The 27927-nt window shown below is 31.6% G+C and overlaps 3 protein-coding genes across 7 annotated transcripts in view; 2 read left to right on the top strand and 1 right to left on the bottom strand.

Annotated features, from left to right (window-relative positions):
- The window catches only part of LOC125875232 (probable serine/threonine-protein kinase PBL9), a 1122098-nt gene that overhangs the window by 821314 nt on the left and 272857 nt on the right, over positions 1–27927 (bottom strand). The gene's annotated exons all lie outside the window — the stretch shown is intronic.
- LOC125875243 (transcription factor MYB48-like) lies at positions 20–1172 on the top strand. Its single transcript, XM_049556345.1, has 3 exons — positions 20–203; positions 332–461; positions 562–1172. The coding sequence occupies exons 1-3, from the start codon at positions 89–91 to the stop codon at positions 1052–1054; spliced, it is 738 nt and encodes a 245-aa protein (XP_049412302.1). The 5' UTR covers positions 20–88; the 3' UTR covers positions 1055–1172.
- Positions 20–27898, top strand: LOC125875251 (transcription factor MYB48-like). Of its 3 annotated transcripts, XM_049556356.1 has the most exons (4): positions 20–212; positions 26752–26775; positions 26873–27002; positions 27087–27898. In XM_049556356.1, exons 3-4 carry the CDS (start codon positions 26947–26949, stop codon positions 27544–27546), a joined length of 516 nt encoding a protein of 171 aa, XP_049412313.1. In that variant the 5' UTR covers positions 20–212; positions 26752–26775; positions 26873–26946; the 3' UTR covers positions 27547–27898. The 3 variants fall into 3 exon arrangements, with proteins under 3 accessions (XP_049412313.1, XP_049412312.1, XP_049412311.1); XM_049556355.1 differs by having other exon boundaries at positions 26752–27002; XM_049556354.1 differs by lacking the exon at positions 20–212 and having other exon boundaries at positions 26565–26775.

Raw genomic sequence — 27927 nt, 5'->3', positions numbered from 1 at the left:
CTATGTACCAACAAAGTAGGTGACTCAAAGAAAAAGGCTAAGCTAGAAATAGCTAGGGATACAACTCAAAAGAGAAAAGAGCAAGAAGATGGCACAAGAAGAAATGAGAAAAGGACCATGGACAGAACAAGAAGATCTTCAACTTGCATTTTATGTGAATTTGTTAGGCGATCGACGATGGGATTTCTTAGCCAAAGTTTCAGGTTTTTAAGGTTGGCGGGAGATATATAGATTAGGTAGGCTTGTCTTGGACATGAAATTTTATTTTCATGGAACAACTTCTAACTCTTTTTTTCTATGTACAAATTTCGTTTTTATGTTGTGTAAATAGGTTTGAGAAGAACAGGAAAAAGTTGTAGATTACGATGGGTGAATTACTTACATCCTGGTCTCAAACGAGGAAAGATGACTCCACAAGAAGAACGTCTTATTCTTGAACTCCACTTCAAATGGGGAAATAGGTTTGACTATACTTCAAACTTCTTTATGTTTTTTCATCTTGTTAGAATTTCTAACCGCGCTATATATATATAATAAAATTAAATTCCTTTATGTACTTAGATGGTCAAGAATTGCAAGGGAAGTATCCGGGAGAACAGACAATGAAATAAAGAATTACTGGAGAACACACATGAGGAAGCAGGCTCAAGATGAGAGGAAGTTAAACAAAGCATCATCTAGTATTTCTCCATCTTCATCCTCCTCCAATACTTCATCTTTCTCGTCTAATAGTTCTGATGTGGATTTCACGCCCATTATGGAAAACAACGAAAGGAACTTCTACCATACAGGTGGACTACAAAAGAAAGTTATTGACCATGATAAAGGAAAAAACATGAAGGTGTACTCTATGGATGATATATGGAAAGACATTGAATTGTCAGAAGAAAATGAAACAAAGAGTAAACAAATTATGCCATCAACTATATGGGATTATTGTCCAAACACTTTATGGATGGCTGATGATCAAGAAGAAAGTAAGATGTTTCCTATGTTTTATTGCTTGGATAACCAGGATAACACATTTTTGGCTAACAAAGGGTTATTTGTTTGAAGGCTCTTTGTTTTTTTATAGTTGGTGTAGGTATTGAAAGATGAGTTTGTACTCTAACATGTTAATAAAGAAAAATAAGATGGGTAAACAAGTTGCAATATGGTTATCATTTGTGAAATGCAAATTGCAAATAAAACAAATTTTGCTTGGTTGAAGTTTATCATTTGCTTGGTTGAGAGTAGTTTATCAATAATGAATAGAAAATAGTCTATAAGAAAAATAAAGTGTGAGGAGTGTTATAATGAGATGTATACTATTAAGAGGTTTTTCTTTTTGGATTTGTAGTAGTTTCTTGCTTCTCTTGAGTATTGTATTTTGCACGTTAAAAGAACTTGGTATCTTCGTTATTCTCTTGTTTTTGTTATTATAATTTTTTTTATGTGAGGTGTTATTTTCGAACAACGTGGTATCAAAATCATGAAGAAACTTTGCCTTAACATAAAAAGAATATCTTGAAAAAGATAAGAAATAATAATCAACAATCTCTCACTCTCATTAGAAGGTGACTAATGTAATTGCCTCAAAGGAAGCAAGAGAGATCTTACAAATTTCTCTCCAAGGAATTGATCAAGTGAAGAAAGTAAGACTTCAAACACTAATGGTTTATTTTGAAGTTTTAAAAATGAAATAATCCAATCCATTTAAGTTGTTAAAAAATGATGGTTGTTGTGAATAAATAAAGAAGTATGGAGAGGAAGTAGACGATGTACGTGTGGCAGAAAAGTTCCTTCACTTTTCAATATCTAAATTTATTTTATGTGGTTTGTGCTATTAAAGATTTCAATGATTTAGACTCCACGACGATGTGTTAATTGGAGGGTTCTTTACAAACTCATGAAAAAAAAAATATATCAAGATGAGATAAAGAAGAATCACTATAGCAATTTCTTAAAACCAAGACATCCTTCCAAGATTATGAAGGTGAAAAGAGATCTATAGAGAGAATGAATCAGGAATAGATCAACTAACGATTCAACTAATGTAGAAATAATATTGAATTAAACAAAACTCGTATAAAAATGCGGAATAAACAAACTATAAAGCAAACTACCTAAAGGACCTGGTGAGACCAGTATAAGTGCATCTATGAATATGAAACAAGTCTCAAAACTAAAACAACTATCTAGACTCAGGGGGACTCATGAGGTCCATATATCTGTGGGAACCATTTCTCATCGGCATAATAATACTCACCGATACTATTTTTCATCGACATAATATCACTCGATAATTATTTTAGTTTTCAGACAAGTTTGTAGAGATCAATAAAATGATAAGAGATAATATTTTTTTTGGAGATATCTCAACGATTAAAGTAAAATTTCAATCTCTTCTAAAGTTGATGGTCATAAATTAATTAAAGATGTTTATTAGTTGTAAAGAAAATGATAAATAATATTTTGTGTTTTGTTCAACTTGTTGAAAAGGGATTTGATATTGAAAAATATCCATCCTTGGCCTAGAGATCATTCAATTCAAGTTGAAATTTAATTGCTAATGTGCATATGAAAAAAAATAAATATATTTTCTTTGAATCTTAAGACAATTGATACAATGTGTGTGACTGCTAATCATGTGCAAGATGAATTATTGGGACATACAATTTGAATCTTGATTTTTACAATCACCAATCTCAACAGTAGAAGCAAGTCAAGTACCGCTAGTACCTAACTCAGTTTTTGCACGCAAAAAGGGTGTATCAAGTATAGAGTGAGTAGGAAAACACATGTACTCAGCAAGATTTCATTACTAACCCTTCTTAAAAGTGATAACGAGGTATATTTTAAAAGTTTCTTTTTTCAACAGTATAATTACGTCATAAAATAAATCCCCTCAACACGAAAATTTAAACATATATTTCCAAAACTGTCAGTTACACCAGTGATGATATCACAAGATGTCTCAAATGTAACGAGTCAAATCAGTTTCACAATCATCTCAACAACTCAACACCAAATAAATATGAAATGCAATGTAGATGAAATGTAATACACTGACGAAAAACTGGTACACATTCGCTTTCACTGTCGGATAGTCGGGACCTAGGAGGATTCATGAGGTTCATATACTTGCCGGAACCATTTCATATCGACATAATAATACCCGTCGGAATAATTTCTCATTGGCATAATACCGCTCGACAATTGTTGTTTGTAGAGATCAATAAAATGATAACAGATAATATTTTTTGGAGGTATCTCAAAGATTAAAATTGAGGGATGAGTAGAATTTCAATCTCACATAAAATTGATGGCCATAAATTGATTAAAGATGTTTATTAGGTGTAAAAAATGACAAATAATATTTTGAGTTTGGTTCAACTTATTGTAAAGGGATTTGATAATGAAAAATATTCATCATTGGCCTAGAAATCATTCTATTCAAGTGGAAATTTAATTGCTAATGTGCATACAAAAAATAAATAAATCATTTTCTTTGAATCTTTAGACAATTGATACGATATGTTTGAATGCTAATCATCATGTGCAAGATGAATTATTTGGACATGAAATTTGAATCTTGATTTTTACAACACTCAAATCAATAGAAGAAAAGAATATGCATGGTGCATGTGATCCCTTCAATCAACCATCCTAATCATTTGTCTAGAGCTTATGTTGTTAAAAGTATGCAAGGAAGAGTTTTTTAAAGGAGTCCATGGAGCAACCAAATCACTCCAACTTGTTTATACAAATGTGTGTGAGCCAATCAATCCACCTTCTTTTGATAAAAGTAAATACATCTTGCTCTTCCTTGATGACTTTTGTTAACTAGATTTATTTCTTTAAAGTATTTGTTGCTTTTAAAATTTTCAAAACACCCTTAAAAATAGACATTGGCTATAAAATAGAAGCTTTAAGGTTTAACAGAGAAGGCAAATTCACTTCAAAAGAATTTAATGAATTTGGTTAGTCTCATGAAATTCAACACCATCTTATACCATACTCATCACAATAAAATAAATTAAGGAGAGAATGAAAGAATTGAAAGAAAGAATAGAACAATTTTTAATATTGCAAGACGTTTGTTAAAAGCTAAAAATATTTCAAAGGGATTTTGGCCAAGCTTTTTCTTTACATTTTTTTTTATTAATAGGTCTCCAACAATAACTATTAGAGGACAAAGTTAAACTGTTAATTTTAAGCTAAAATTAGTTTGGAGGTTCATCTACAATAAGAGTTAATTGTAGGTTATTTAGTGGATGATTTAATTTTTTGTAACTTTAAACTTTTGGATAATTAGTGATGTTTTGAAAGAGAAATTCTTGAAGAGGGTCGTGTTTTTACTCCTTTGAACAAGAAGGATTTTCACGTGAAAATTTATATTCTACGTGTATTCAAACGTTATAACTTGCTACATGAGTTAGTTGAATCAATACAAAGAACACGTTTCTTGTAATTAAGTTTAATTGATAAGGTGTTTTTATAGATAAATTTTAATAGGTCTAATATTTGTCAAGACACTATTCAACCCCCCCTCCCGACCTTATAATGCAATCACATCTCTGGTCCGATTGTTTTTTATTGTTTCCGTATTTCTAGTGTATTTAACTCACGTTAGGTCCACTCCTACCATCTCGAACCTCTACACATATTTCTGATAAGGACTCGATCTTTAGAAGCATTCCCAATCGAATCTATGGAAGTGAGACTCTCTATCCTCTTTAATCTTTAAAGCAAATATTTTATATAGGATAATTAGTGTTGTTCAAGATAAGCCAAGAAAAATAGAAATGTGGAAAAGGTTTGATGACTCCTCAACAATATCATTATCTTTCGATTCTATCACATGCAATTTAAAAGGACAAAAATGGATGAAGCTGTGATAAGATTAATTGCACACATTATCTACTTGTAAGTGCTAAACTTTTGACATAAATTAATTGATTAGTGATATGATTGTGAACTGAGGTGTATTGATCAATACTCCTTGGACATATCTTATTATCCTTTTGTTGCTGCTAGAAGTGTCCAATAAATCACTTAATCAATGTTTTAAGGGCTTAGTGAGTGTTGCAATTATACTCATCTATAAAATTCCTTTAAAAAGCAATTCACATAATCTTTGGAGTCAATCTTTATATAGGAATTAATGAGACTATATGTTATTGTTCAAATGACACAACATAATTAAGCAACATACATCCTTTTGATTTGAAACAAACACATTCTTGATTTCAACACCAAAAAAGTTTAAGCTAAAAAAATACATTTTCAATTAGCATTTAGTTATAATTACTACCGACGGTTCATTAATTTTTAGAAATTAAATGTAGTGAGGAAGTCGGGAGAGATATATTTTATTTCTCTTGTGATTGTTGTACGAAAAATCGACTGATTTAGCTTCCTATTAAAGGAAGTTGTTTCGAGACTTTTCAGAAAGATGTTGCAAGGCTTTTCATTTATAAGTTGTCTACTCCATTGCAAGCTTTAAAAAGCTGCTACAAGACGTTTCAGGAAACTGTTTACAAGTTATCTCACTGTTAGAAAAATAGGATGTAGCGGCAGATAAATTCTATAACTAAATAGTAAAATTTTTCGTTCATCCTATTTAGCGACAAATTATCATAAAAATATATTAGATAAGAGCAATTTAGAGAAGAAATTTGTAGCTATTTTTTTTTTATAGTATTTGCATAAACTACGTTCAAGCTATTTACTCGAGCTACTTACTTGATTGCAAACTTCTTCAAATAGCTATAGGAGACTATGAAGTATTTTAATGAACATTCACAATGTAGTGTATATAACACGAATAAACTTAATTATAAGCATTTTGTCATATAATAACTACTACCGACGGTTTATTCTTAGATATTAAATGAAAAAATAACTCAAAAATATAATAGTACAATATGTGCCTAAAGTTTTCACTTATTTCATCCAGCTGATTCCAAAAAAAAAAAGTGTCGTGGAGCTAAGTGATGTTTCATTCTTTGCACCATTAGGANGCGGCAGATAAATTCTATAATTAAATAGTAAAATTTGTCGTTCATCCTATTTAGCGACAAATTATCATAAAAATATATTAGATAAGAGCAATCTAGAGAAGAAATTTGTAGCTAATTTTTTTTTTCTTTTTATAGTATTTGCATAAACTACGTTCAAGCTATTTACTCAAGTTACTTACTTGATTGTAAACTTCTTCAAATAGCTATAGGAGACTATGAAGTATTTTAATGAACATCCACAATATAGTGTATATAATACGAATAAACTTAATTATAAGCATTTTGTCATATAATAACTACTACCGACGGTTTATTCTTAGATATTAAATGAAAAAATAACTCAAAAATATAATAGTACAATATGTGCCTAAAGTTTTCACTTATTTCATCCAGCTGATTCCAAAAAAAAAAAGTGTCGTGGAGCTAAGTGATGTTTCATTCTTTGCACCATTAGGATTTTCACATATGTTAGGCGGATTCAGATTTTTTATTTTTAAAATTTGAAATTTAAATTTAAAATCTCAAAGTGAATTTTATGTCCTTTAATCGCTATGTCAACTCCTAATCTTATATTTAAAGGTTCAAAATTGATATAGGCATATAAATATTTTAAAAATTACCTTATAAATATCATATAATTCTTTTTTTTCGATAAGATTACACTCTAGATCTGCTCTGATGTCCAAGTATCATAAAGTTATTGGTCATTGCTTTTCACACATATGATGACCCATCACATCAGTTAAAATAAAACCAATTGAAATTAACCAAATTGCATGACATGATTTTGAATTTATTAACCTATGGTGACCACAAAATAAGTACAAGTGGCCAACATGATTTTCAGAAATGTCTTAATTAACGGTTTAAAAGCCTTCATGCATCGTAAGTGCGCAACACACTATCTATTAGCAAGGAACAGTCCCCGTCAATCTATATAGATTTTTAATCATTCTAATGCTTCCATAAGAAGAAAAAGAGAAAAAGACAAGAGATTCAATCTATTTTTAAAAAAAACAAGTTGGTTTCTAATTTTTTTTTCATGTTTGATTGATTGGTGAAAAATATTTTCTATTGTTTGGTTGGTGAAAGAATAACATTTTCGAGAAAATATCTTTTATTTTTTGCTAGAGAGTAGAAACGAGTTTTTGACCTGGAAATCAATCTTGATAGCTAAGCGGGCGCCTGACCCTGGCACCAGAACTGGAACATGACCTCGACGATCGATCTAGGATCCAACCACAAGTTGACCCCAACTTCGAACCCAGGATTTGACCCCAAGTCCCGACCTAGGACCCAAAATTCGAACTAGGACCCGATCTTGACCCTCATACATGAAGTTGAACACGACCTTGACGACCGATCCAATTTCGACACCCGACTACCAACCCAAGACCCTACATTCAAATTGGATCCAACCATGACCCTGACCCTGAACCCGATGACTGATCCGAGACACAACTTCGACACTTGACCCAGACTCGGATCTGGCACTCGAACCGAGACCCACACCCAAACTGGGACCTGACTTCTAAATTAGGATTCGACCCTGACACTCGATGTGGGATCCAACTCCCAAATTGGGATCCTATCTCGACACCCAACTTAAGACACGACCCCGACTTTCGATGCAAGACCTGACTTTTGAATTGAGACTCGACCCCAATACTCGACTTTCGAATTAAGATTCCACTCAAAAACCCAACTTTTCAATCGGGATTCGACTTCAACATCCAACCGCTATGACCAATCTGGGACCTGAACCCAATTCCTAACCAGGACCCAACCCGATTCTGGACCCAAAATCCGTCTCTTTCACCCAATTTAGAACCACACCCTAACATGTGATTCATGATCCCACCCCGACACCCGATCTAAGATATAACCTTGAATCTTAGCCCGAAATCTGACACCCACATCGAGATCTGACTTTAAACCTGAGACCTAGGTCTCGAATCAAGGTCGAGAGTCAGCATATGAATCACGAATCAAGAATCGGATTCTGAATTAATATTGGGAGTCAGTACTCAAGACTCGAGTTAGGGTGGAAAGTTGAGGTGTGAGGTAGCAAAAAGACTTGGAAAATATTTTCCTTACTTCTTGGAGGTAAGTCATTTTCCTTAATAAATAGATAATAATAAACAAATGTACACATCTCTAATCCATAAATTGTCCACATTTGTATCTTGTTCTGAGATAAAATATACTATATACTCTTGATTATTACTTATTCTACTGTTTTGGAACTAATGTAATGTATTTTGAAATTTGTTGGTAAAATGCTTGAAAAATTGGCTAAATGTTGAACGAAAAGAGAAGACAAGGTCATTGTTTGCCTGTTAGACGTTTTAAAAAAGGGATACAATATAGTGAGAGGAATGACAGAGCATTCTTCTTCTTAGGGTTAGTTCTCTTTTCTTTTACTTAATATTATTTTATCATTCAAAACATGAATTCTTGCTATTAATTATAATCAGATTATGAGTGTCTAAGCACCCTTGTTCTAGGGTTATAACGAATGTATGAACGTTATATCGTAATCTAAGTGTTTGTTATTTTTCTACTATATGGATTATTCATTTAATCATTCAATTACTACTATTTATTGATTCTACCAATAGAGTAAATGGATAATCGTTAATGGAACTCGAAAGAAATAAGTTAGAAATAGAACGTGGATTAAATGAAATATGATGAATTTTTGGCTAGGTACTATTTTAGTTTTAAGTTTGAAAGTAGAAGCAAAACAGATAAACAATCAATCAACGTTTTGTAGAAAACACTTGTTCACTGCTAGACCAAAAGAGGCGCAGCTACATGCATTGATATAGAATCTTGACATCTATTTCTAAGTTATTTTTTTTATGGCTCGATGAAGAAGGCTATATGGGAGAAAGAGTCGACTAGTACTTGAAAAATTCTGTATTGATTCTATATTACTTTTTTGATCAATAATGCTATGATTATAGTCCTAAGAATAATGTGTATGTTGTATTTTATCTTATATGTTTTTTTTTGTTGGTATTTTCTCCTATTAGACTTCTTGTATTTTTATTTTGAGCTCAAATTAGTATTTTATTACTCATTATATGTATGTCTTCATAGAATTTTTATGTTCTAACAAATTCATGAAATACACGCACAAAGCACGTGTCCAAAAAAGATAAATGGAGAAATGGAATACAAGTGTCGAGTCTTAGAAATCATTGGTACTAATGCTTTAAATCACAATAAGCAGTTCAAGTATAAGAATAATATACAAATACGTACTAAACTAAATATGAAATCATGAAATATAACAAGTAATGCATATCTGAAATTTGCCCATTCACACGACCAAATGGTCTAAATGAACATAACCATAACATAACATATGACTTTTAAATTGATTTTTTTTCTATATCTATTAACTATATATAAAACTTAAGTGTTGACTTGATCTTATCATAGTTTTTTCCATCAATAAGTTCAAACATCTGGTAATACTTCACTAACCAAGGAATTGGGAAAAAAGAAAAGTTGCTATGTAGATAAAGACTAACCCTCTTTCCCACTTTCATTGATAATACATACATATAAAACATGTTAACCAACAGTTGGTCCTAAGAACAACACACACAAGATATGATAAATAAAATCGATCATTTTGAAATGAAGAAATTATTAATTTTGTACGATCGCTTTAATATGACAATATAATAAGTCATCTAGACATCAAGTTGATCATGCATGATAGCATTAGATAAACTATAGATTAATGACTCATGTTCGAATATTATGATGTTGTTGGACCGTTATATTTTAAAAGAAACACGTCACAAGTATTTTCGTTGGATCCGTGAAAATTATATCAACAAGATTAAATCTCTTTATGGAAAGCACGACATCCACGTCTTAATTTGAAGATATTATTATTTTTTACTAGTTAATAATTTCTTAATTATATCTTCACCAACATTTACCAAGCATATCACTTTAGCAACGGGTTAATCTAGTATACCTTTCTTAATCAATTAGTTTAAACATCTGGTAATACATCACTAAAGAAGGAATTGGGATCTCAAAGTTGCAACTTAGAAGACCAACCCTCTTTCCCACTATCATTGACCAACTCATAGTGATCGAAGCATTACATTTTTCCTTTTGCATACTTATTTTGATTTGTTGTACTCGAGTTGAGAGTCTTCCAGAAACAATCTCTATCTCTACAAGATACTATTAAGGTCAGTGTATGGTTCACGTATACTCTATCCTTTTATGACCACACTTGTTTAATTTCACTGGATATGTTATTATTACAGTGAAGTAGTACATCTGCAAGCTAAGAACATGACTCACAAGATCATGAGTTAATTAATTAATCATACTAGAAGCTGATTCATTTTGGGATGACAATTTAATAAGTCATCTATACATCAAATTTATCATATCAATAGTGAAGTAGAGTATGACTCATGAAGTGCAGTTACTTTAAACATCTCCAGAACATAAATAAATAGACAGATGCAAAAAAAAAAAGTTCATTTTTTGAAATCTGCTTTTTTCTCTTAATAAATCACTCAATTCAGTAAATAGGAGATTGGACATAAATTGTGCCACGTCCTAAATTATACTTTTATCATGCTAGAAAGAAAGCAATTTAAAATTGAGGCATAATACATATACTTGCTCCTAATTTGTAATCGATCGGCGGACATCTATCTCCTCTAATTTTGGATGTACACAGATAGACACTTAAACTTGTATATTGTTAAACAAGTAGAAGCATATATCCTACGTGGCATATATAATACAGGTAGGATGCCAATTAGATTGTGAATTGCCAAGTAAAATGCATGTGTCTACTTACTTAACTTATATATATATATATACTAGTTATTTAAAACATGCGTTGCACATTTGTCCCTTATCATTATTATAAAAGCTTCTAATCAAAAGTCGAGTTATAAAAATAGAAAATGCTAACAATAGCCCTCTGCATTTGTCATTAAAGAAAAATATGTGTAGCTAACAAAGAAAATATAGCATCTAATATTATGAATACGTCAATACCATATATGTGCGACTTATCCTTTATAATTTCGTGTTCAACGCTCTGCGTGTAAGTCACATAGTAATCTGTAAAGAGATGTAGCAAAGAAAACAAACTACAAATTTGAATGTACGATTAAAATTTACTAAAATAAAAATTACTCATACTATTACATAAATGATATATTAACACTATTTCTCTCTTCATTTTCTCTAATGCTTGCTTCTTTTTTTTAAACTTAAAAAGTAAATGTTCATTTCATATTAAGAACACAAATGGACAAAAAAACGTTTCTTGTGCATTGCGTGATTAATATTTATTCTTAAATATTCTTTTTATATTTTGTACATTAAGCTGGAAAGTGGAAAGGTTGTAATTAAAAAATAAAATAAGATAAAATTCACAAAGAATATGAAAAGGTAACATGATCTAACTATTGAGAAGGTTAGCATTAAGTTAAGAAGATTTAAAAGTTATACCAATTAAGTAGTAGGCTAACATTAAAACGTTTAAATTATTATATTTTATGATAAATGATTATTATTTTATATTTAACTAAATAAATATTTTATAATATTTTGATTCTGTATAGGGGTAAAATGATAATCCATTTTTTAATTTTTTGTTTCAACTTTTAGTAATATATGATGAGCACGCATAAATATTAATGAGTATATTATTTCTTAAAAAAATGAAATATTATTAAATAATATGATTGAGTTTTTTTTATATATATAAAATGTGTCTAATTGACGTTTTATACTTTGTCTCACTATTAATTGTGACACTCCAATTTCATCACCTAGATAATAATATGAGAAATTAATAAAATAAACTCTATTTATAAGTCAAAAAATGAGTTCGTAAAGCAAAAGGGAAAAGATAACAACTATCCAAATTAAATTTTTTGATAGTGTTAAACGTTTTTTTTGTTGGTAAAATAGTGTTAGAAGATCAAAAGGTTGCATGAGATTAATCCCATGCAAATTGTAATGCAATATTAATGTTTCTTCAATTAAAAGCTTGAGAGAGATTATTTACTTTTTGTACCAAATATGGTGTAAGATTAACTCTGACCGAAAGGGAAAAAAAATTCTTTCAACTTTTTTACTTTTTGAATCTCTTGATAATTTTATAATGAATGTGTTCAAAATATTATATTAGATTTTTATCCACAAGCACTCAAAACTAATTATTTAATTATAAATATTAAAAATTAAGGTGTAAAAAGTCTTATTATTTACACTTTTAAAATCAGAATATCTAAGAACATAACTACTATTTTTATATAAAATTTAATTGTCTCTTCATATATAACTTATCCGCCATTAATCTAATGCTATGTCTTCAACCTTCTTCTTTTTTCCAAAAAAAAAAAATCCAAAAAAAAGAGAGTAAGCATTCTATCACATTCATTCTTTAAAAAAAGAGAGTAAGCATTCTGTCACATTTATTCTTAAAGATGAAAGTTAATGTACATAAAAAATTAAAAGTACAAACAACATAAAAGAAAACTAAAATCTAAAACACATGATCAGCAAGACAATTAGACATTTCTTTTTTACTTTTGTCTCTATAATGAAATTTGAAACAAAAACTAACATAAAAAATAGTCTATATTTAAGCATACAAAATAAAAATCTGGAATTAAATTAAAGCAAGCTCCTAACAAAGCAACAATTCAACTATATAAAAAGAGATAGAGAAGTCTCATTATAATTTTAATTACTACAACTAAGTATGAACTAACACACCAAGCTTCGATGCTTCAGTAATTGAATTCTTGTCTATTCTCGTGACTGGACAAAGGAAATCTCACAACTTTCACCACAAATTGTGACATTATTTCATTAGTTTAAAGCGGCCTACACACAAGAATTATAGGAGTAATAAATAAAAAAAATTCTTAAAAAAGTTAAATTTATAGGATAAAAATTGCGGAACATGAAAAGTCACATAGAAATTTTAAAGGTCAAATTAAAATAAATATATAAAAGATAGAGCATGAAATTTAACTTTAAATGATACATGTATCTACCTTAAATTCTTGTCTTTAAGAAATAATTACTCATTTGTATTCTTTTTTTATTTGTGTGAGAAATTTGAAAGGTCGAGATTAAGAAATGAGAATACGAAGATTAAATATATGAAAATCATAAAAGTGGGCTCTTAACTGAAGATGCATGCGTAAAAAAATGATGTAATTAATTATTTTCTGTGAAAAAAAGAGAGCAGACATGCATTTTAGAAAAGGTAATAGAACAAATATTAAAATAATCAGTATTCAATGAATTTAAAGTCAATATAAATGTGGCATGAATAAGATAGATATATAGATGTTTTTATTATATTTTGATATAAAATAGGAGCATAATGGTAATTCAACTTTGAAGATATATATATATATATATATCATATGAGTTAAATGATAAATATATTAAGCAGTTCATTGTAATTTACAATTTAATTAATATTATTAGATGTTTAATTTAGCGTATTTAAATAGCCATCACTATTATCTTTGTTGCCTAACAATTTTTAGTACGAGGTCTCAAATATTCCATGTAATATTACCATACCCTACTTATCTAATTAAGATGATAATCTTAAAAATTAATACTTCTTGTGGACACAATATATATATATATAAAAGTAATCAAAAACATGAAGAAAGAGGGAGTTACTTAGATGGTAAGTATCTTCAATCTGAAGGTTGTGGGCTGGTAGAAAAATTATGAATATTATTCATTTTTTCAAATTTAAAGAAGGGAAAAAGGTTTGATTTACCCCTCAACTTAACTATTTAGAGTTGATATACCCTTCGTTATGAAAGTCATGACTCATATATGCCCCTACTGTTATACAAATGGCTCACATGTACCTTTTCCCTCTAACAGAAGTTAAAAATTAATTTAATTGAAAATTTTTAAATTATATTTTTGAAAAAATATATATAATGCATACTGTTAGCGCAATAGGCTGCTCTATTTTCCATCTCGGGTCTTCTTGCCCTTTATCTCATGCCTGGGTGTAAACTCTTTTAACCCTAGTTAGTAGACTAGCAGCCTCCTTGGGAATTGGATCCGCGAGTTCAATCAAATCGGATGGGGTATTGTATTTAACAGAAATGACAAGTTTTAGGCATATTTGATCCTCCTTACACACATTTTTTTTACCGTCTTGTTTCAATGGCTAATATAAATTTATTATTTTGATGGTCAAATTTATTTATGTTTCACTAATTTTCTTGTCTCCTCACTAATTTATTTTTTCAAATACAAAAATTAAACTACAATATAGCCGCAAAAAAATTAGTTTTACATTTTCTTCTTTACACTGAAGAATGAAAGAAAAAGAAAAGAAACTCAAATATTGATAATCAAAAAAATATTTTTATGTTTGAAAAATTTTTTTAAAATATACCTTGGACTTTGCTAGAAGGATCATATATACCCCCCTACATGAATTTTCTTAAATTAAAAGTCAAAAAAATAAATCTAAAACTAATATTTTTCACTTCCGTTAGATGAAGGGTATATGTGAGCTCCTTTTGCAACGGTAGGGGTATATGTGGGTCATTTCAATAACGGTAAAGGTATATAAGAGTTACTTTCATAACGAGGGGTATATCAACTCTAAATGACAAAGTTGAGGAAAATATCAGACCTTTTTCTCTTTAAAAAATGAAGATAATCATACTAATAATTAATCGAGAATTTTTCGAAAATAAAAAATAAAGATAAGATGTGTGTATATAATATACTTCACCCTCCTTACGTCCCATTTGGGATATATGTTGTTTATTGTAAAGAAAGAAAAAAGTTGAAAAGGTGCTCTAATTTGTTTTTATTAAATAGAAAATTTGCAAATTTCAAAACCATAATTATTCAAGGGATTTTGTCAAAACACTTTTTGAGTAGATAATGATTAAAATAGTAATGCTTTGTATATTTAAAATTCAAGAAAGAGGTGACCCCTCATAAATTCAATATACAAAAAACTTTTTAAATGCTAAAAGTGATTAATATTTAAGTGGAAAACAATAAAAATGGTGACATCCACGTCACTACGTGGTTCATCTTTTCCTAGCCAAGTCTTCTTTGAAAGAAACCCCAGCAGCCACCACTAATTTTACCACTAAAAGGAGTCACCATTTATTTGAAATTTTAAATTATTTGTTAATTTATGATAAAGTTTTCTTCAAATAATCTATAAGTAATTAAGAATTTAAGTTGTCGTAAAACTAGGTATTAATGTTTGTATTAAGATAAATTATCTTCTAAATAGTGTAATTTTTCTCTGAATCGTACGTGAATATGAAATGTTTTATGCATCAGACTGTCTTTTTGTCTTTTTGTGTATTAGTATTTTGTGTTGCACTATTTCATGAAAAATGTTTTCAACGTTGCTTTCACAAATGGATTAAATGATCTCATATTCCACTTTCAGATATCTAATATAGTATATCATTTTGTTTCTTGGTGGATTTTCAAATATGTATGTGTAACGTGAGCATGTTTGGTGTCGAACAAGTAATAATACGTGGATAAATCACTTGTTGACAGTATAAAGAAGGTTTTTCTTTTTTCAATTAACGAAAATGTACTTTTTAAAAAAATTCATTTATGAAAATTACTTTTAAAATATAAGTAAATATGGAAAGTTTTCTATGTTGAAGTGTTTCAATAGTAATGACTATGAAAGTGTTGAGAGAAGAACGGAAGTGCAAAATATCAAGTTCCTTGAGCCTGATTAATAAGGGTGTTGGTTTGTTAGTTATTAAGTAAATCAGTTAGTTATAAGTTTAGTAGTTAAAGGATATGTTCTCTGAGCTAAGTACTTCTCTATGTAATAAAGAGAATACTCTTCTTCACATGTATCATGACTCTCCGTTCTTAAGGGTTTATTTCTGCACAAATGCCTTTGATGATTGGGTTGAGTTTATGGAGACTTGATCCTTTAAACTTTAATTGCTTAGACTATTAATTGAGTTTATGGGGACTCAATCATTAGTTGTTTGAAAACAGTGTTTTATATTTATTATTATATGATGAACTTGATTTTATGAAAGATGTTTTGGGTTAGCTTGGGTTAGTTGTCGGTTTTCCCACCTAGTGGGTTAGTGTGGGTGTCACTTACGATGGTCTGACTCATGATAAACTTGATATCAAAGCCCTAGGTTCGTTGATCTCGTCGTACCAAAACGATTCTATTAGAGTCCAATTGAACGGTACAGAGACGTTTGTACTTTTATGCAAGAGGCTACATGACTTAAGAAAAATACTCTCTTCTTTCTTCTTTTGTGTTATGGCTTGATTCCAATTGGTATCTAGCGATCTAAATTTGTATCTAACCTCTTTTATTCTTCGGTACATAGATGGTTTATGCTAGACAATGTTGGGTTCAAAAGTGATTAGAGCATCATGTGGAAGCTTACAATTGCAAATCATAGACATGATAAATCAGATAACAAAAACTTATACTAAAAACATAATATTATTATGTGAAAACTAATATAGAAGAAAAAATATTAAAACTATTGAGAGAATAAATCTCCCCATAAACTAAACTCTTAAACGTCTACATTGTGGATTCTATTGTGTTGTGCTATGAGATATGGATCTTCAATTTATAGATCTCTAAACTTTTCCTCTAAGGAAAGAATAAACCAAATATGGAAGAGAATTATATTTTCCTTTCAGGAAAAGTAAAAGCAATTATGGTAATGCTTTAATTTTTCTTTAAGGAAAAAATAAAATTCAATAAGGTAATAAAATTAGGGCAAAACCCTAACAGACACAATGACGCAAGGTAGTAGCTCCAGCAGCAGAGCTAGTAGATGAGCCCGCAGCGAGGGGAAGTGGTTGTGGCAGAGGGAGAGGGAGAGGTAGGGGAAGGAGAAGGGGAAGGGGAAAAGAAGGCCAGAAGTGGAGCTCAAGTAGGGAATATACTAAGAGAAGAAATCCCCCCCCCCCCCCAAGGCCCCATGGGCGAATAGGTAGAGGTAAAAATTGTGGATGAGGACGAGGTTGAACCAGAGGTGAGAGCACATGTTGGGTTTACAGGTTTTCCCCTTGTTGATGTTGGAGTGGTTCAACATGTTTTAGCTCTTCTGAGTGTTTGGCATATACTGGAGCCATTCCTATAGTTCAAGATACTCTCAGGTATCAATTACTCATATTGTTGCAGCTATTGTTTCTAAGATGTATGGGGCTCGGACATTGATTCACTCTTTTGTCCTTTATTTAACCTTGTGATTTCTGATACTGAACATAAAATGTTGACCAAGTTCTTGAAGCATAAGCCTCATGTTTTCCATGGTTCTGAGAGCGAGGATTATTTTGAGTTCATAAGCATCTGTTATGAGAGGCTACATAAGTTGGGTATTGTGCAACAATATGGGGTTGAGTTTGTAATTTTTCAATTTCAAGGTGAAGTAAAGTAGTGGTGGAGAGCTTTTGTGGAATTTGGATCATCAGCCTTGTCTCCACTAAATTGGACACAGTTCTATGCGTTGTTCTTGGAGATATATGTTTTTCTCACTTTGAGAGATAGGAAAAATGATGAGTTTGTGTTTCTTGAGCAGGGAACCATGACTATGACTGCTTATGAGGCCAAATTCCATGTCTTGTCCCGTTATGCTACGCAGTTGATGAATTTTGAGAAGGAGAGAATTCATTTGTTCGTCAAGGGTTTGAATTCTGAGTTACAAGTTTTGTCGGTGCAAATGACCTCTACAAGTAGAAGCTTTAATTAAGTGACTAATTTTGTGAAGAAGGTAGAGAGAGTTTGATAGGCTGGACAACCCAAGACCTTGGGTAAAAAGGCCAAAATTGTGGGAAACTACACTAGTTTGTATTCTAAGGGTTCCGGTCAACAAATATATTGAGGTCGTCCGATTCATTCGATTATGCCCACTTCTATGGGTGGTCAAGGGGCTTCTTATGCATCATCCAACAGGATCACACTTGGTCGTGGTCTTTTCCACTTATGACACTTTAAGAAGGATTTCCCTCGGGCCTACAGTTTTTCACGTTCAGTAGTCGACTAATGCAAGGTTCCGACGGGTGGAGGGAATACTGGTAGAGGACGTACATAAGATGTGTGATGAGGTAATCAAAGAGGCTATAGAGGTCAAGATAATGGTATTGCAAGGAGAGGCACAACCTAGAAGGGTGGTTGCTTGTAATGATGACATAGCTCAGTATTATGCATTTTTGGGCAGACCAGAGGCTGAGACATCAGACATTGTGATAACATGTATTATTCTTTTTTGTAATCGAATGGCTTATGTTTTGTTTGATCTAGGTTCAACTTATATTATGTATTTGTGAATTTTTCTTTGGGAATTTATTTGATTTGTGATACCGTTGATTCCCCTATCTATGTTGCTACCCCTACTGGAGAGTATGTAGTAGTAACCCATGTGTATTGTGATTGTTCTGTGTTGTTTATGAGCCTACAAACTCGGGTATATTTAGTCATGTTGGATATGCCAAACATTGATGTGATCTTGATTATGACTTGGATGACCCCTTATTTTGTTATGTTAAACGGTAGTGTTAAACAATGACTATAGAAATCTCGGGTAGGTATAGGTTAGAGTGGGAATGAGTATTTTAAGTTTTCATTTGGGCTTAGTGTCTTTTTCTCTCATATTGTAGATCTATTCATATGTTGTACATGACAATAGATCGTGTTAGTCCAAATGTAATAGCGCGGTCGGTCATTTTTGGAAAGTTTTACAACTTTACCATTTTTCTCCTCCCGATATTGACCCCGAGTCTTTTATGATTGTATCTGAAAAGTTGGTTTTGAACTTTGAGTTAAAAGTTGAGAATTTGATAGGTTTTGAGTTTAAAAGGCTTATATTGTTAAGAAAGTAATTTTTGGAGTTTCGAGTATCAGAATGAAATTACATTGATTCCATCAATCCAGAGTATGGAATTTGAGCTGTGATAGTTGTTGATTTCAGATTTCGAGCCTTTTTAAGGAATTGAGGTCTGAAGTTGTGAAATTATGAAAATTTAGTTGTTGGGTTGAATTCGGTCAACATTTGGGGTTCGGATACTAGGATCACAATTCTAGGAATTCCGTTGGATTCAGGGGATGATTTTAGGCTAAGGTAAGGTTTTGGTTTGTTTTAGCCTTTTTAGGCGTGAGTTAGTTTCTTATGATTTTTACGGATGTTAGGCCAAGAAGATCTCATATTGATGTTTTGACGGTTCCATTGGGTTTGGAACGTCGAGTATAATTGATTTGCATATGCGATTTGTAAGCATGGGTTCCAAATGAATCCCGAGGGTTCTTTCGATGTTTAGAGTGTAGGCTGATTTTTTAATGTTTGTGTTCTGCTGTACTCTACTTTGGCGAGATATGGTTCGCTTTAGCGAGGTTTGGGTCGTTTTTGTAAAAGGTCAACCTTGTTGACCTTAGCATTTGCAAAAAACCTTCGCTTAAGCAACCTCCGCTTTAGCGAAGGTCTAATCGCTTAAGCGAGACTTAAGCTTTTAGCAGGGTTTGCTTAAGCGAACCCCTGGTCTTTTTTGCGATACCTAAGAGGGCTTTTGGCCTACCATTTTTTGGGTTTAACCCCCATTTTCCATTTCTGAGCTTGGGAAACCCTTGGAAGCGATTTGTTAAAGGATTTCTTATGCTAAACCATCTGGGTAAGCTTTCTTGATACTAAACCTTTATTTCCCTTTGATTATTCATGGGTTTTAATATCAAAATATGGGATTTTGATTGGTGAATGATGAGGTTTTTCAAGAACTCAAGTTCTTAGCTAAAATGATGATTTTGAACTGAATTTAAGTCATTTTTCGAAATGATTTTCCCCAGTGAGTTCCTAAAGCCTTGAATAATGTTTTCAAGTATTAAATTCGGATTCAAAGGTTAATTTTAAAATTGGGTTTTGAGTTGATTGACTCATTTCTCTATAAAATTGATATGGGAAGTGTTGTTTCCGATAGTGGTTGTGAATACTTGATAGTTATAGATTGTGTGGCTTTGAAAGTGATTCGGAAAGGAAAGAATCAATTACTTGAGTGATTATATATTGATTTAAGGCAAGTGATCTCCTAAACCTTGTATTCTAATAGAATTTGTGTGCTTCCTTCATTGCTTGTGTGTTGGGAGTAATAGGTATGAGGTAAATAGTTTAATTGTCCACTTGATATATCTAAATGAATAATAAGGGGTTGAAATGAAAAGGGCTATGTGATGAACTTGATGATGTGAATTGTCTTACTGTGATCTTCGTTGATTGATGAAATGAATGAAAGCATGAATGTGCACTTGAATGGTACGATTTTTTGTCTCGTCCTTGTGGTGTGACATTGTTTGTGTGCATTGATTCTTGAACATCGTGATCAGTAATAAGATTATTTATGATGCCGAGGTCTTTATCAGCGAGTGCTATTATGCCAAGGTCATTTCCAGAAAGTGATGTAAAGCCGATAGGAAATAGTTCCGGCTAGTGATTTGATACAAAGCTGATGGGAAATTATTGGCTAGTGATATTGTGCCGATGAAATTGGTTATGGCTATAGGTTGATCATTGTGATTTGATGCATTTGATGTTTATGTGTGATTTTCTTGTTAATTTTGATTGATTTATTTGTTGCATGTGATTGAACTACTTGACATTGAGATTGATTTATTTGATTCATTTGATGGTGAAATTGTGACTATTGAATTGTGGATATTGGGTCTTGTCAGCCGTGTATTATAGAATTGCTAGGTTGGGCTAATTTATGTGCTGATTTTAATTTGAGGAGGTTCGATTGAAGTATAAGTGGTATTCGATTTCTAGCTAGATGTCTTGTTTATTAGGTTGTTTGCAGAGTACCGTGTTGTTGATACCCACTCCTTGCTTCTACACTTGTGTAGGTACTGAACTGTTTAGTGTGATTGCTCTTCTCACTTTCTAAGGCTCGTTGGAGGACTTGAAAGGTAGTTGTTTGTCATCCCGACGGACCCTTTTTTCCTTTTCCCTAATCATTTGTTCTATTTGAGAAACAAAGATTGAGACTTATATTTATTTATTAAATTCCGCACTTTATGCAATGTAGTGACTTGTACACGTGACAACTAGATTTTGGAGGTTTTAATAGAAAGAACAAGTTTTTCCTCTTTATCTTGCTCTTCCTTTATATTTCCACTTTTTTTTCTTTGGGTTGAGGCTGACTTGTCTTGGTGGAAATAGAAAAGTGACATCATGTTCATTTTTGGGTCGTGACACCAAATCATTAGGAGTGAGTTGGTGGCTAGAGTTAGTCGAGTTGTGTTGTTGAAGTCTATATTAACCAAATATAATTGTTATAGTGGGCAATAGGGGTATTGATTTGTGTCTCGTAATAGAGGAGTTACAAGGTACGTAGGATTTAGAGTTTAATCCGTCGTTATTACTCGAATGTGTATTTATGAGTTGCTTGAAGTTAATGGAGCCTTTTGAGAAATTCTTTGTAACATGTCGTGGTTTTTCCTCTCTTCAATAGGGAGGTTTCCACGTAAACATTCATGTTCTTTACTTTAAGCATTCACTTTACTTTATATTACTAGTTTATGTCATGGGACCTAGTCTCTTGACTAATGGACGATTCTTACAAGATATCAAATACCTAGCCAAAGTTTGAGACTCATTGTTATCTTATAAGTTAAAGAAACAACTAAATGTGTACAGAAGTTCTACATAATCATAATGTAATGATTTGGTTGGTCATTTTTAGAAAGTTCCATAAATTTACCATTTTTCTCTTTCGACATTGATCCCGAGTTATTTCTTATCGAATTTGGAAAGTTGGCTTTGAACTTTGAGTTTAACGTTGAGAAATTGGTAAGTTTTGAGTTTGAAAGGCCAAAGTGGTTAAGAAAGTGCTTTTCAATGTCTTTTAGAGTTTCGAGTGTCAAAATGGAATTATATCAATTTCATTTGTCTCAAAATGTGGAATCTGGTCTGTGAGAGTTTTCAGTTTTAGATCCAGAATCTTTTTAAGGATTTGAGATTCTAAATTGTGAAATTATGAAAATTTAGCCTTCCGATGGACTTTGGTCAATATTCAGGGTTCAGATGTTCGGATCCGAATTTTGAGAGTTCCGTTAGATTTGGGGGATGATTTTAGGCCTAGATGAGGTCTTGGTTGATTTTTTTAGAGGTCCTGAACTTGTTTTGACCTTTTTAAGCATTGTGTTAGTTTCTTGTAGTTTTCACAGATGTCGGGTGATGGAGACCTTGGATTAGTATTTCAACAATTCCATTGAGTCCGGAACGTCGAGTATAATTGATTTGCATATATGATTTTTCTGCACAGGGTTCTGAATGAATCTCGAGGATCCTTTTGATGTTTGAGAGTTGACTGATATATGTGGTGTCTATGTGTTTCGCGCTAGCGATCGGTTGCTCGCTTAAACAAGCATCGCTTATGTGAAGGGAGAGTTGCATTTGCGAGAGAGGTTTTGACCTGTCATTTTTGGGGTTTAACCTCCATTTTTTATTTTTTGAGCTTGGGAAATCCATGGAGGTGATTTGTGAAAAGATTTCTGGCGCTAAATTATTTGGGTAAGCTTTTATGATCCTAAAACTTCAATTCTCTTTGATTATTTATAGATTTTAACATCAAAGTTTGAGGTTTTGATTAGCAAATGACAACGTTTTTCAAGAACTCAAGTATTCTAAACTAAAATAGAGATTGTGAACTGATTTTAAGTCCTTTTTTCAAAATGATTTTCATCAATAGGTTCAAAATGTCTTGAGTAATGATTTCAAGTAAAGAATTTCGAATTTTCAAACTTCATTTTCAGAATTGGGATTTATTGAAATGATATAAAGTTGATGGAAAATGGCTCTGGCTAGTGATATGATATAAAGCCGATGAAAAATGGTCCTGACTAGTATAATGATATAAAGCTGATGGGAAACGCTTCCAACTAGTGATTTGATATAAAGACGATGTGAAATGGTTTCGGCTAGTGATATTGTGCCAATGGAAAATGGTTACGACAAGAGATTGATTATTGTGATTTGATGCATTTTGATGATTATGGTTGACTTACTTTATTTTGTTTCTCATACGGTGTCTGAAACCCACATTGGAGCCCCGACTAAATCTGAATCGCGCACTGCAAGGTCCATTCGGGGGTGGCGCTCCCAACAAGATTTTTTTCATACCCAGGATTCGAACCTGAAACCTCTGGTTAAGGGTGAAGCAGTCCCACCACTGCACCACAACCCATGTTGGTTTTGACTTATTAAATGTAATTAATGCACTTATTACATGTGATTGATCTACTTGACATTGACATTGACTTGATACATGTTGGTTGTTGAATTGTGACTATTGGACTGTGATTTGAGCCTTGTTAGTTGTGTGTTGTAGAACTGTTAGGTTTGGCTGACTTCTATGCAAGTTGTAGTTGAGGAGGTTCGGTTGGGATGAGGAGTATCCGTTTTCTAGCTAGTTGATTTGCTTATTTGATTGTTTGATGGGTACCGTGTTGTTGGTACTCACTCCTTGCTTCTACACTTGTATAGGTTCCGAGCCCGGTATAGCATGATTGCTCTTTCTCTCTCATCCCCGAGGTTTTTCAAAGAGTTGTTGAGAGATAGTTGTTTGTCATCCCGGCGAGCCGTCTAATTCTTCGTTTATGCTTTATTCTATTTGACAAATAAGGACTTGAGATTGTCCTTGTTTCTTAATTCCACACTTTATGTATTAGTTGTTTGTACACATGACAACCAGGTTTTTGTGTGTTAATAGAATGAATAAATTTTTCGCTTTTATCAGTTCTTGCTTTATCTTTCCACATTTTATTTCGTTTCATTAGGAAGAGGCGGACTGTCTTAGTGGGAATAGATTAGTGAGATCACGTCCATTTTTGGGTCGTGACACAGAATATAATAGCATTGCTTTTGTTGTTGTTGAACTTAAATCGTGAAATTCTTCATAAATTTTCTTTGATAAAATAATACTTTCTTTGTTTCAGTTTAGGGAAAAAGGTCTGAAATATATCTGAACTTTGACCGAAATTGTTGTAACAATATCGAACTTTGTAAAGGACCTTTTACCCCCTTGCACTATTTAATAGTGTATTTTAAAGGTATATATGTGTCCACGTGGATATCATAAATATTGCATCATTATAAATAGTAACGTGTCCACATAGGCACATATATACCGTTAAATACACTATTAAATAGTTCAGGGGGTAAAAGGTCCTCCATAAAGTTTGGTATCGTAACAGCAATTTCGCTCAAAGTTGAAGTATTTTTCAGACTCTTTTCCCTTTAATTTATTTGTCTAGTTTTAACTTGAATGAAGTTTAAGAAAGTAGAAGACTTTCAAATCTTGTAATCTTAAACTAAAGACATATAGAATGTATAAAACATTCTTTAACTTGTGATTTTAAAATATCATTAGAAAGTTAAAATAAAGTGTTGCTAATATATGTATTTTTCTAAAAAGAATGCAACTACGTATACGAACTCAACACTAAAAGTAGATTTTACATTTTCCTTCTTGTCTTTTTTTTTTTTTTTTTGGATGACGTTAGTGGAGAGTGGGATAACCCAACACAATAAAGGCAATAGTTTGTTTAGACATGTCTAGTATGTTTTGGTGGTAGGCAAGCTGACCCAACAAATTTAATTTAAATTTTGTTGTTTAAGCATAACAGTATGGAGGTCACGAATTAGGGTAGAATGACAGTAAATAAGAAAATGTCCATATTAGTAGGTAGGCGTGTATTGATTTGGTGTGCGTTCTAGTAATCATAGTATTATTCGTGTTTCTTGTTTATCAATTTTTGTTATTATTTGTAGTTTCATATAGTTTGATTATATTATTATTTTGTTGAAGTATTACTTTGATACTATACGTTGTGTTATTATTGTATGTTATGCATTATTACTTCGTTTTTAGACTGTTTTTTTCTTGAGTCCAGGATTTATCGAAAATAATAATTTCATGTCTGATGTAGAGATCATGCCTACATATACTTTACCTTCCTAGACCCTATTTTATGGGATTATAATAAATATGTTATTCTATAAAATTGTGCTAGCTATATCTATACTGTAAGCCTTGACTTGTGTATAGTTTCCTACTATTGATTTCCCACTTCTAGAACCCTCTTTTCTTTTAAAATAATCACAAGGTGATCAATGGCCTTTGCTGAAATCAAGGGACACAAAATTGGCAAGAGCTCATCACATGATGACTTTTCCCAAATAATCCAAGCATGACTATCACTTTTTAGTGTTTGTGTCTATATTTGAGTGATTAATTTGAAATATCACACAATGCAATGATTTCATATATCAATCATCTCAATTGTCATCAATTTAGTGATAAGTAGTTGATTTGAATTTCCCTCTTTTCATTATTATGCATAAATGGGTAGTAGAACATGAACCCTTTTAAGGAAATTATTGAGTCAAGTTGGATGATCAAATAACAAAATCCAATGAATCATACTATTCAAAAACAAAAAATTAAGGACAGACAAAATTTTATAACTAAACACATTCAACCTTTCAAATTTGATGGCTCATTCCACTTGCACCTTTATTAATTAATGGATTCAATGTATTATTAAAAAAATTAATAAAGTAGCTATAACTTGTGTATTCCACACGTCTATTTACTTGTTTAAATTTTCCTAGAGATGAAGACAAATTCCAACAAGGCACCCAATAGTGAAATGGCAATTAGATTATGAAAGTTGCATCAACATATCAACCTCTTATCTACATTTTTTCTTAGTGGCTTGCATCATATATGCAACACATTGGCTTCTTTCCAAGCATGCACACACCACTTATAAAGTGAAGATAGAATAACATGGAAAGAGATTATATCAAATTGCACTAATACACACACATATAGTTAAATCAAAAGAAAATTCTCAATAAAAAATAACCGTGTGAATGGAATAGTTGTGAGTTATATACCACTTTCTAAAAGTATTAAAATTAGTTTAAAAACTTTGTTGTTAAATTCTACATAGTTAATATGGTTATTTAATAGCTAAATAAGACTAACAATAAATTTTGTTATTTAGCTAGAAAATTTATTCATCCTTGTCCTAAATTAGTTAATAGTAATTAGAGGTTTTGGGTTTGATTTCATTAATTAGAGAAATTGTAGGTTGGAAGAGTGTTTTACCCCTTAATAAATTATCCAACGGGAATTTAGATTAATCAGGTCAATAAAATTATTATTTTTCCAAGAAAACCCCATAAGTCCTTACATCCAAGAGCAGAGCCAAGTAATATCAAAGGGGTTTATTCAAACTTTTTTCGATTTAAAAAATTACATTATCTATATATATAATTAAAATATTTTTTATACGTATATATTAGTAGATGTTAAATCTCATTTAACTTCTTTATGTATACTTTTTTATGTTTTGAAACTCCAACTTACTGAAAATTCTGACTCCGTACATGTCAATGCTCACATCCCCTCCTTTCCAAGGTCATCAAGACAATTATTCCAAGTATAAATATCACCCATGTAGACAACACTTTGCACCAACAAATTATAAGGTGACTTCAAGAGAAAAAGGCAAAAAGAGGAAAGAGCAAAAAGATGGCACAAGAAGAAATGAGAAAAGGACCATGGATGGAACAAGAAGATCTTCAACTTGCATTTTATGTGAACTTGTTTGGCGATCGACGATGGGATTTCTTGGCCAAAGTTTCAGGTTTTTAAGGTTGGAGGGAGACATATAAATTAGGTAGGCTTGTCTTGGACATGAAATCTTATTTTCATGGAACAAATTCTAACTCCTTTTTTTTCTATATACAAATTTTGTTTTTATGTTGTGTAAATAGGTTTGAGAAGAACAGGAAAAAGTTGTAGATTACGATGGGTGAATTACTTACATCCTGGTCTCAAACGTGGAAAGATGACTCCTCAAGAAGAACGTCTTATTCTTGAACTCCACTCCAAATGGGGAAATAGGTGATTCAAAAATTACTTTATAGTAATATTATATTATATTATATTGATTGAATGATCATATGATTTAAATTCTTTCATGTATAGATGGTCAAGAATTGCAATGAAATTACCAGGAAGAACTGATAATGAAATCAAGAATTACTGGAGAACTCATATGAGGAAAAAGGCTCATGATGAGAGGAAAAATAACGCGTCTAGTTTTTCTCCATCTTCATCCTTCTCCAACTCTTCATCTTTCTCATCTAATAGTCCTGATGTGGATTTCACGCCCATTAAGAAAAACAATGAAAGGAACTTCTATGATACGGGTGGATTTGAGAAAAAGAATGATGGTGACAAAATGGTGTACTCCATGGATGAAATATGGAAAGATATTGAATTATCACAAGAAAGTGAAACAATGAATAATATTAAACCAATTATGCCATCACCTATATGTAATTATTACCCAAACACTCTATGGATGTCAAATGAAGAAGAAACTAAAATGTTTCCTCAATTTTATTGCTTGGACAACCAGGATAACACATTCTTTGCTGGCTAACAAAGGGTTACTATATATTTTAGAGGGGTTAAATCATATACACTGACAATTTAAAGATTTTTTACATGACAGTTTTGATTTAACGAACTATAATAGGTTATTACTTTATTTTGTTTTTACCTGTTATAGGTTAAATTAACCTGATAGTGTAAGAAAATTTTTATATTATCAGTGAATATAACTTAAATCCTCGTATGTGGAGGTAATTTGTTTTAGAGTTGGTGTAGGGTTATTATGAGTAAATTTTTATTAGCTCTGACTTTGTGAATAGAAATGGTAAAAATCCCTAAATAAGAAGGCAGACTATGTTAACACATGATGTGTTTATTGGAAGCCACATATTTTGTATCATCTGTTGCTATGTTAATTAGAGTCTATATT

This window comes from Solanum stenotomum, chromosome 8 (assembly GCF_019186545.1).
Source record: "Solanum stenotomum isolate F172 chromosome 8, ASM1918654v1, whole genome shotgun sequence".
NCBI lineage: Eukaryota > Viridiplantae > Streptophyta > Magnoliopsida > Solanales > Solanaceae > Solanum > Solanum stenotomum.
This window is presented reverse-complemented; position numbering and strand designations above follow the sequence as displayed.